Genomic DNA, 11,246 nt, shown 5'->3' on the forward strand with positions numbered 1-11,246 from the left:
TGTGCATGCTTGCACATGTCACCGTGCGTAATCATCATCCGTGGCGACAATTCCACTCTGATACTTTCTGTTGTCACCTGATCTTCCTGTGAACCCAACACAGGGAGATGAAAGAGAGTCAAAGTGTCAGAATTATGAGAAATCATTTGTAAGAACTGATAGGAAATAGCTTTGAGGTTCCATCACTTTGCCACAGGCAAAGAATTCAGCGATGTTTTGCACGCATGGAAAACTTTCAGGTGAAAAAAAAATAAGAGTGTTTGTGACTTATTGGTTGGGAGTAAAAAATGTATTGCATCCAGATTTTGAAGTCTGTGTCCGTGCGTCGAACTCGTGCAGTACCAGTTGGTTGCCTCCTCTGGGGTGAAACCACAGCTATGTCAGCTGCAGCTAAAGACAACACATGGACCAAAACAGGAAATTTAAAAAAAAAGTTCACAGCTCCCTAACAAGCCCAGTCCAGCCCTGGGTTGGTGTGTACTGCCTGCGCTTTTCTGTCAAGGAAACAGATTTAACTATGTAATTGTTTTGGAGAGAGAGGACGTGGCTGCTTCCTTCTTGGAACTCACAGGCACTTTTCCTTTTTGAAAAGGCTACATTTTGTATGTGATATAATCTGCACATTTGTGAAAGATAATGTCAACGTCTCTCACTAACACCACTATAACACAATATTTCAGATTTTGTCCCCAGCTCCAGTGTCCACAGGAGCAAGAAATCCCTTCTTTGGTCCCACTGGAACACATGCGGTTCATACTGTGGAGCTGTTTTACGAAATAGGCAACCATATGAACAACATATAGTGACTGCACTACTTTCTGAAGGACTTTCTATGTAGAGCATAGCAAAGTGTCCTCATACAACCATTCATATGATATCTCACAAAAAGTTACTCCTCATTTTTCATGCGTTTTTGCTTCGAAAGTCCAGCAACACGTGTCAATTTCCGCTCGCTGCACAGATGCGGTCTCTTCAAAATAAACTTTCATCTTCACAGGAACCAACTTAGTCGGGTTTAGGCAACAGAACCAGTTAGGTTTCAGAAAAGATCGCGGTTTGGGTTGAAATAACTACAGAAGTGCCGTTACCGAAGTAAGCATGTTATGTGACAAATAAATCAATGCAGACTTCTCGTTTTCCACGGTGAAACAAACACCTCTTGGGTGAAAAAACAGTTTGTGGTTTGACCCAATCACCACCCCTCCCGCCCACCCCGCGTGGGCTTCAGAGGTCTTACCTCCTGGTTTATGATTACGTGGATTACATACAAATTGATTTGATGTGATATCTAAGAATTACAGCCCATTATATTTCGTAGGTAAAGCTACTGAATGCTGGATGAGCGTAGACAATGTGGAGGTTCAGAAATAACACAAAGAAAGACAAAGATACATTTAATAACCGATTCAATGAAACGGGAAAAGTTTCCACTTTAGATGGTGTGGCACAGAAAACTTCACCACCTTTGCCCTTGGCTATAAGATGTTGCCAGTTGTGGCTTGAAACTGTCAGATAACCTGAACAAACAACTTTTAGAACTGCAGTTCTATTCTCTGGGCTCATTTAGCAAATTGACCCACAGTATATTTGTCGTAACATGTATCTGGTCAAAACTGGAGTGCGAATCTTATGTGTATCAACATGGCTTGCATCCAAACTGATCCGGAGTCCGTTGAGAGGGTTTAGTCGGTTGTTCATACTGTGATACGGACCTCCAACATGGCTGCCACGAGGGCGTGTTGCACCCGGCGGCCCCGTGAAAACGCTACCTGTTTGAAGTTGTCTTACTGCTCCAGGGTTAGCTTTCGTTTAGCTGTGCGTGGTGAGGAGCATGAGCCTGACGACCGGGAGCTTTGCTGTTGCAACGGCAACATGTCGGCAGCAATCTTCTGAAAGGCTGCACACACAAAACATCCCGAACACACACAGTCTAACCTGAAGGAATGCGTGTGGGGGGCTGTGTTTCACCATTCGGAGCCACGATCCTCTCATGAATGCTTATCCCTGTGCGAGTGGACAAACTGTTTATGTTGTTCTAAGAAGTTATGTGTGGTCTTTTTACCTAATTTTATGAGAAATAAAGGTGTTTGCTTTGGGAACAAGGACAAGTATGTATTAGGGTACACGGAGGGGACAAGTATTGTAGTACTTATGCCGTGTTCACACCAAACGCGGCGCGCCGCGTTAATTGCGCCGCCGGTCTTGCGGGGGGCCATTTGTGTTAATTTGCGTGAATCGCGCTGGACGCGCCTGAGAGGGGGCGTGGCTTATCGCCCTGAAAGCCGCCATCAACCATGGAAAAAATAACCTATATTTCTGCTTAGTACGTGTTGTGGAAGTCACAGATATCACGGGAAACTAAACGCCATCATGTCTGGTTCATAACATCATCCGGAGGAGCTCCATGGATTTTATCGAGCTGTATTCACTGTGTCTAGCAAGCCACACATCGGCTGTTTACTACAGCTGTATGAACACTAAATAAACTGATTTGTCTGTGATTTAACGGCAATAAATCGACAAAAAGGGACTCCGAAATAACTATGTAATGATGCCGATTTGTAAAAAGTCTGAATTCATGTTTAGTTAGTTCTCTCCGCAAGATTTACACACACACACACATTTATACACACAGTTTGGTCCGGTCTCTATTGATATGAGGTATCGTAGAGCTCTGGGTGAACACAGACGGCTACAGTATTTGTTTCCTGATTCAACAACGGCAGGACGTCAGTGATGACAGGAGACACATCTCAATGCTGATAGGCTATCGCGCAGCAGCGTCACGCCATTTTTTTTCGCCAAAGTTGAAAAATTTAAACTCACGCGTTTGGGGCGTTTTGGCGTTTGACGAGAATTTGCGCAACTTTGCCCGAATTCGTGCCGCGCCATCGCAAATTCGCGCTACTCCAGTTTCATCGTGTCTGTGCATAGACTATTTAATATACTCACGCGAATAATTCACGCCGCGTTTGGTGTGAACGCACCATTATTGCAGTAGTTTAGTATTTCATTTACAATTTCTTGTATTTAACAGCAGGTTGACCATTTTTGTCCGAGAGTAATGCTGTAGAGGCAACCGCACCGCGATTTGGCATATGATTATCTACACAATTAAACCAAACTGCCCACTAAAAGCAGCAGCATGTAGGATATAGCCATGCGCAACAAGACACACAGGACTATATCAAAAACAATGCACCACTCAAGAAGTGTTTTTTCTGTGGCACCGAGGAATGCACCGGAACAAACATGCTACACTCTCCTGAGTGCCACCATGAAACCATGCAGCCTTCCCGCTATGCTGGCTGGTGTGCAGCTTGGGAGAAGGCTATATTTGTCGGGGGGGGGGCATACAGGGTTCAGGTGAAATACTAGAAACAGGTGAAATACCAGAAACAGACATTGCAGACAGGGTCGAAGGCACCCACCAACACGCCCCCCCACCTTCCCAAATACAAGACATATGGCTCTGTGTAAGTCAGCTGATAAGGGAATTTCTGTTCCTCACGGGTTTCTATGAGAGGGCATGTTTTGCTTTCTGCTGGTGGATCCCCGTGCCATTAACATCTGCCAGTGTTCTTTGTAAGCCTTACACTGTGCAGGTAATATAAGTGGTATTATTCAAAAGTCAACTTCAACCACAGCAATGATAGTACCTTAAAGCAGAGGTCTTCAACAGGGGGTCCGCGGCCCCTAGGGGGTCCGCGGAGGTACTGCAGGGGGTCCGCAAAATTTTTGGTTGATTAGACAATTAAAAATAAAAAATAAAAAAATGTAATATTTTTTTCTCTAAACATGAATCTGTCCATTATTTTAATAGTTCAGTATTGTATACAATATAACAGGTATGTTTATGCATGGCAGTGGCACTAATAGGCCATCACTCATTTTCGTTTCCACATTTATGTTTAAAAAAAATCGTCAATTTGAATAGCTTGTTTGCATGATTATCACGCAATTGACAGACAATGTTGATATTGACAATGGTATCAGCTGACAAGGTATGTTTCTAAATGGCAGTGGCACGGCCACCCTACTCACTGTACCTTGCACATGTTTAAAATGAAAACATGAATATATGAACCTGTGTATTATTTGAATAGCTTAGTATTGAATGCACAATAAAGAGGTATGTTTATACATGGCACTAGGCCCAGTTTAATATAAAACACAATGTTATACAATATATTTAGTCGGGGGTCCCTGCTCCATCTCTCCATCAGTTTGGGGGTCCTTGGCCTGAAAAATGTTGAAGACCCCTGCCTTAAAGGATTAAAGTACCTTAAAGGTACCTGTTGCATTCCACCCCTTTTGCCTCACATTGTGCACAAAACACATGGAGAATTCTGCAGTCTGATTTCTCAAATTTTTCATATCCACAACACAGAATGTTTGCACCTGTGGTTTATCAAAGAAAAAATGCATGTGAAATGCTATGGTTTGCTGCTGGTCATGTTTTTTAAAATGTATTTTAAACGTTATTTAATGCAACATCTACAGTACCTTCAGACACAGTGGTAATCATTGCTAAATGTCCTATTTTATGATATATCCATGACTGTCCAGTCCGTCAATTGTGGTTGAACCTATTTGCATCTTATGTGTGGGTAGTGTCTAGCGCTGTATACCCCTGTCAATCACTGTATGAGTCACTGAACAGCCGCAGCCGGCCCAGACTCAGTCTCCCCCTCCACCCTGAAGCATTGTGCTGATCAGCTGCCTCTGGTGTTCAGACATCTTTAACACCTCCCTGGAGACATGCCACGTACCAGCCTGCTTCAAGGCCTCCACCATCATCCCCGTCCCCAAAAAACCAAGGATCACAGGACTCAATGACTAGAGGCCCGTCGCCCTGACCTCTGTGGTCATGAAGTCTTTTGAACACCTGGTCCTGTCCCACCTAAAAACCCTCACTGACCCACTCCTGGACCCCCTGCAGTTTGCCTACAGAGCCAACAGGTCTGTAGATGACGCAGTCAACTTGGCCCTTCACTTCATCCTCCAGCATCTGGACTCCCCAGGAACCTATGCCAGGATCCTGTTTGTGGACTTCAGCTCTGCCTTCAACACTATCATCCCGTCTCTGCTGCATGACAAGCTCTCCCAGCTGCACGTGCCCGACTCCACCTGCAAGTGGATCACAGACTTCCTGTCTGGCAGGAAGCAGCACGTCAAGCTGGGAAAACACGTCTCAGCCTCCCGGACCATCAGCACCGGTTCCCCCCAAGGCTGCGTTCTGTCCCCTCTTCTCTTCTCCCTGTACACCAACAGCTGCACCTCCAGTCACCAGTCTGTCAAGCTCCTGAAGTTCGCGGATGACACCATCCTCATTGGACTCATCTCTGGTGGGAGTCCGCCTACAGGTGGGAGACTGACCATCTGGTGACCTGGTGCGGTCTGAACAACCTAGAGCTCAACGCTCTAAAGACAGTGGAGATGGTTGTGGATTTCAGGAAGAATGCAGCTCCACCTGCCCCTATCACCCTGTGTGACTCCCCCGTTGACGCGGTGGAGTCCTTCCGCTTCCTGGGCTCCATCATAAGTAACCCAGGACCTCAAGTGGGAGCTTAACATCAGCTCCATCACTAAAAAGGCTCAGCAGAGGATGTACTTCCTGAGGAAGCTAAAGAAATTCAACCTGCCAAAGACAATGATGGTGCACTTCTACAGAGCCATCATTGAGTCCATCCTCTGCTCCTCCATCACAGTCTGGTACGCTGCAGCCACAGCCAAGGACAAGGGCAGACTGCAGCGCATCATTCGCTCTGCTGAGAGGGTGATTGGCTGCAATCTGCCCTCCCTCCAAGACTTGTTAGCTTCAAGAACCCTGAAGCGAGCAAGAAGGATTGTAGCCGACCCCTCTCACCCTGGACAAAAACTGTTCGTGCCCCTTCCATCTGGCAGGAGGCTGAGGTCCATCAGGACCAAGACCTCACGCCACATGAACAGCTTCTTCCCGTCCGCAGTCGGGCTCATTAACAGAGCCCGGGTCCCCCACTGACTCTGTCATCCCCAGGACAATTTTCCTTCCCTCCCTACTACTCCCCTGCACATCCCTTCATATTTAAATACACTTGTCACTTTTATATTACACTTGTTTACAGTCCTGTTATCTGTTTGTTGTGCACTTTATTTTACATTCTTTTAAATTCTATTGTACATTTGAATATGTTTCTATTCCTTGCACTGTTGATTGTTGTTGATTGTCTAATGTTATGCACCACCTGCCATGACAAATTCCTTGTATGTTACATACATTGGCAATAAACGGTTCTGATTCTGATTCTGATTCTGAACCTTCAGTGACCTTTTGTCTTGAATACAGAAAACACCCACTTAGAGAATAACCCACATCACAAGAAAATAGAACAGTTACGCATCCCTGTTTTTCTTTTTTCTTTTTCACCTCTAACAGTGTCTTCAATGTTATTCACGTGCCCCCAACACACACTCCTATCTGGACTTCTCTGAACTGGTTCCGACTTACGCCATCAGTCATTAGGCATAAAAGAGAGAATGAGCAGGGTAGATGGAACGGTTGTTTCACACTGATAAATCATCTTCATAAATATAGACGATCTTTGTCAGCGGAGGGGACCGCCGTCGCCTAGCAACCGGCTGCATCAAACTAGAGAGAGCACGACGCCCGCGTTAGCCCGCGAGCTAACCAGTGACGTCAAACACGAACCAAACTTGAACGGTTATTCTTTTTTTTAAGGGGGGAAAAATGGTGAAACAGACGATACAGATATTTGGTCGCATTAAACCCTCTAAGAAAACTACAGGGGTAAGTGGACAACTCAAACAACATGTAAATAAAACGTGGTGTATAGCGGTAATGCTAGGTTAGACCGGATGCTTATTTAAGCTAGCTAGTAATGGCGTATCAATGAGGGCTCTCCAGTCATGAAGCACGTTGGTTTATATTCCCAGTTCAGAACGGCATTTGATCACAAAACAACAGGTTTGACCCGTTAAAAACACACCTGTAATGATGGCTCCCTCCCTTCCATTAACGTTAAGTCTCCCAATAAATGATCTAACCTTTTAAATCATCTACTATACAGCACCAGGGCCCTGGAACTGGCACAGCTGCATGGAATGCAATTCATGTTTTTTCTAATTACACCTGTGCTTTTCTTGCTGTGACACGCCAAACTATGTGAAAGTGCATACCACTAGCAGGCTAAAAAACAATCAGAAGGTAAAGTGACCATACATTGTAAACCTCCTGCTAAATGGGTCTATTGGGGCAGAATATGCCAACAGCTAGTATTTTGTGCTGATGTTCAGTATGTTTACAAGTTTTCCTTGTTGCTCCATTCATTTCATGTCTGGATTAATGGAGACGCCTTTCCCCCCCACCACATTAGATATTAAAGTTGTTGTATTTGAATCAGTTCAGGTAAAGATGTTCCCAGTGACAACCAATGCAGGTTTTATACACGCAATAAATATGTATTCTTTAAACTGCATCATACTCTTACTGAGCCAGAGTCAGATTTCTTAATTTAGGTATCAAACAGTGGCGAGCTTGTACAATAATATCGACTAACCTACTGGTGTTTTTCTTTTACTTTTTTCCCCCACACATCCGTATAAATGTTCACCTACTATCAGATGAGTGGCCTCTATATTGGATACAGATGTAAAAATATATAAATAATGTTATTATTGACAAACATCCCTGGTAGCACTCTCACTATTCTCCCTAGAACCCTGTTTATTGTCTGAGTGCAACAGCTGATGGAAGAAATTATCAAATTACTTTGAGGGTTTCTGTGGCACTTCAGCGTGAGCTTGACAATATCCAGCAAAAATGAAATAAGCACAGCTTCCTCCTGGGGGCTTTTTTTAAAGGTTTCTGAGCAGAGCAGCGGTGGTCAGGAGGAGGTGACGCTGCCAGAGTTAAGGGTGGAAAACAATCCAATCATTTAGGTCTTATCTTTTCATTCTCGAAACCCCTGGAAACCTGTAATTGCATCAGTGTCCGTCCGAAACATATGCCAGAACATATGCTGAGGGCTGCGGGTGTTTGGATTGACCCAGCCGGCCCTCGCTTTGAATGTGCTCTGCTGCTAGAGCTCAATCTATATCGGTTTAATGTTCCACAGCTTTTCTCCTCTCCCCTGGGGCGACGCTGAGCGGAGGTGATATTGCAGAGCTTGACCGGTACTGATCGTGATTGCTTGTTTTCGTTCTATTGCTTTCCACAGAATGCATGCTTCATAAACGCAAGCTTTTTCATTTCGAGGCTTGCATTATCCAAACCACAAGTGGCCAAACTTATATTTTAGATTGTATTAGTGTTTGAGTTGGGCTGCATGCACTGCATGATACGGTAACCATAACGGTCAAAGAACATATAGGAGACAACTCTTTCAAAAGGGTAATGAATGCCTATGGCTACTCTAAAGTGCTGTCCAAATATTGTGGTAAACTCGTGCTCTGCCTTGCCCTGCGATGATGAACAGTAGTCCGTAAGCCTTGTCCCACCAGAGGACTGACTCTGCTGTTGTCTCTGGCTCCCTCAGGTGTACTCGGTGGACAACGAGGAGCCAACAGGTGCTTCTTTGGAGTTTCTGGTGCCCAGGGATGTGGCTGAGGGCTTTGTTAACAACAAGAGGGAGTGCTACAAGTTCAGGTAGAGCTGTATTTCTATCTGTAAAGCCTGTGTTTGTATAGAGATGTTGTGTCTGGTGAGCCAAAGACAAATTTCCACCCTGGCAACAATAAAGATTCATCGTATTACATTATTCCATTTGCTAAATTTCCGAGATTGGCCGCCTAATTTGGTCAAAGTAAATTCAATTGCAGCGGTCTTTGAAGTCCACTATAATAATCTAAAATACCTGTCTGGCTGTACTGTAATACTCAGTATCACTAACACTGTAGAGTATTTATTGGACTTATAGCCAGTGAAAGCTTTGATATTTGCGACTTTAAATACCTGAGAAAGGTTCTCTCATTTCCTGTGACCAAACTGATCAGTTTCGTCTTCTACGTAAAAAAAATCAGGAGTTTCTTTATAGAAATATAAATTAGATTAATAATAAATAAAACTGCATGCAGTCAACATGCAGTGTCTTTATAATATAAGTATAATCGGCTTCAGTCTTAAGTGGGTGCAGAACACCAGCAATGGCCACCAGTTGGGCAATACAAGACTATTGTAGATGAGCAATAAAATCACCTAAAATCTGCAAGAGTGGAGCAACTGTGTAGTTTATGACGAATAAAGATATCATACAACGTGGAGGACGTTGAGCTGCCCAGCAGAATGTACGCTCTCAAAGTTGCATAAGAGCAGTGCAGAGCCAGAACATCTGTTTAACACTGGTAGTGAAAGCTGCAGCCTTATATACTGTACCCTCCGGGCAGGGCCCATGCCACGCTCCCAAGCCCTAAATCCACAGTCAGACAGCAGCGGACACCGAGAGCCTGTTGGAAACCACAGAGTTTTATAATAGCCTGCGGAGGTTCCCTTGTGCCCTTATAGAAATAAAATGTCCACATTTAACAATCTTCCTGGGCGGACTCCTCTCACATCGCTCTCATCTTTCTGTGGGATAAAAACATGACGGGCTGAGACAGCTTTAGAGGATGGAATGATCAAACTCCTCCTCATCCACATGGGAAATTAAGCAGACGTGTGAGATAATCCGTGAATGTATACGTTCTGTATGTTATGGTAGTAAATTCAATAATAGATGTTCTGACCTCTTCGGTGCTTCTCACTTTTGTCCAGATTCCTAAAGGTGTTTGATCAAGCTGTCCAACAAGAAGAGATATTTAATAACATTGCCAAACCAGTTGCCGACAGGTACAGTCTTATTGTACTTCTCAAAATGACAAATGTAAATACAGGTTTATATTAATGCCACGTACATTTTGAAAGTTGATGTCTTTAAACTCTTTGTCACCCCTTAAAACTACCTACTTTGATTATCCCATTCACAAATCCCTGCCCACCTGTGGCCAGCAGCGCTCAGCTCTCCATGCTGAGCTCAGGGCCACACAGGCTTTTTAAGCGTCCTTGTTGACAGGAAGTTAGTAAAGCTCAGCTTTCTTTTAAGATGGAAATGGAGGGTGTCTGTGATTTTTGGCGTGCTTTGCATACTTTAACCACTAAGTGGACCGAGCTGGCAGGCGAGATGGCACACTGTGCCATCGTGAGTGTGAGAACATTTCCAAGCCACAACACAAAGCTATGTTGTAGCTGCTCACTCATTTTGAGCTGTTGTTTCATCCGTCATGCATGAGGATCACATTCATTAGAGTAACCTGCAGAAAACTTTGGCCCTCAAGATCAACACTACAAGTCTTTTGTTAGTACTGTTCAATTTAGGGAAATAGGGGTTCATCTAGGCCTGTTTTTAAATGTAAAAATGTGAAATATATTTTAGATACTGATATGCCAGATATATCTGGATGACTTTATTTGTAAAAGGCAGAATGAGAAAGTTTTTGCTGAAAACAAATAAGATAATTAATCCCCCTCCATCATCACTTATGACCCACCAGAAGTGTGTGGAGGTGTGTGTATCTGCAGAGAGACCCTGCCCTCTGCCTGCCTTATTTTGCCGTGTTCGGCACGTTTCTGGTCGTCTGCCCTTAAAAATGTAGTGACCAGGTATCAGATCACAAGCACACATCCAAGGGGAAGCTGCAAAAATAACTAACACAGATATAGTGAGGCGAACCACCAGGCAGAGAAAGCTCGTTCAAAAACGAGAGTTAATCCGGGATTGGCTTTAACACATTAAACCCTAAGGCAGGGGTCTTCAATGTTTTTCAGGCCAAGGACCCCCAAACTGATAGAGAGATGGAGCAGGGACCCCCGACTATATATATATTGTATAAAATTGTGTTTTATATTAAATGGGCGTAGTACCGTGTATACTTCATTGTGCATTCAATACTAAGCTATTCAAATAATACACAGGTTCATATATTCATGCTTTTCTTTTAAACGTGCAAGGTACAGTGAGTAGGGTGACTGTGCCACTGCCATTTAGAAACACACCTTGTCAGCTGATACCATTGCCAATATCAACATTGTCAATTGCATGATAATCATGCACACAAGCTATTCAAATTGATCTTTTCATTTTTAACATAGTCCACTGTTCCACAGCCGGGACGGAATCCGCATTGCTCCTCTTGTATCTGAGGTTCGACAAATGGTCGGAGCCTCCTTTCCAGCACCCTGGCATAAGCCTTCCCCGGGAGGCTGAGTAGTG

The 11,246-nt window shown here is 44.0% G+C and overlaps 1 protein-coding gene across 2 annotated transcripts; it reads left to right on the plus strand.

Annotated features, from left to right (window-relative positions):
• The first annotated feature begins 6,619 nt into the window (after positions 1 to 6,619).
• On the plus strand, positions 6,620 to 10,974 carry LOC116400165 (kinesin-like protein KIF6). Of its 2 annotated transcripts, XR_004213895.1 has the most exons (4): positions 6,620 to 6,790; positions 8,118 to 8,175; positions 8,538 to 8,647; positions 9,752 to 10,974. XR_004213895.1 is itself a non-coding variant. In XM_031877864.1 (3 exons), the coding sequence occupies exons 1-3, from the start codon at positions 6,731 to 6,733 to the stop codon at positions 9,879 to 9,881; spliced, it is 300 nt and encodes a 99-aa protein (XP_031733724.1). In that variant the 5' UTR covers positions 6,620 to 6,730; the 3' UTR covers positions 9,882 to 10,974. The 2 variants fall into 2 exon arrangements, 1 of the variants encoding a protein (XP_031733724.1); XM_031877864.1 differs by lacking the exon at positions 8,118 to 8,175.
• The last annotated feature ends 272 nt before the right edge of the window (positions 10,975 to 11,246 follow it).

Source organism: Anarrhichthys ocellatus, unplaced genomic scaffold, assembly GCF_004355925.1.
Source record: "Anarrhichthys ocellatus isolate YVR2014 unplaced genomic scaffold, GSC_Weel_1.0 scaffold152, whole genome shotgun sequence".
NCBI lineage: Eukaryota > Metazoa > Chordata > Actinopteri > Perciformes > Anarhichadidae > Anarrhichthys > Anarrhichthys ocellatus.

Excerpts from the sequence above, each read along its gene's own strand:
- LOC116400165 (XM_031877864.1), top strand. The coding sequence starts at position 6,731 with ATGGTGAAACAGACGATACAGATATTTGGTCGCATTAAACCCTCTAAG. Across the intron at positions 6,791-8,537 it reads CCTCTAAGAAAACTACAGGG|GTGTACTCGGTGGACAACGA; the intron begins GTAAGTGGACAA and ends TGGCTCCCTCAG. Across the intron at positions 8,648-9,751 it reads AGGGAGTGCTACAAGTTCAG|ATTCCTAAAGGTGTTTGATC; the intron begins GTAGAGCTGTAT and ends ACTTTTGTCCAG.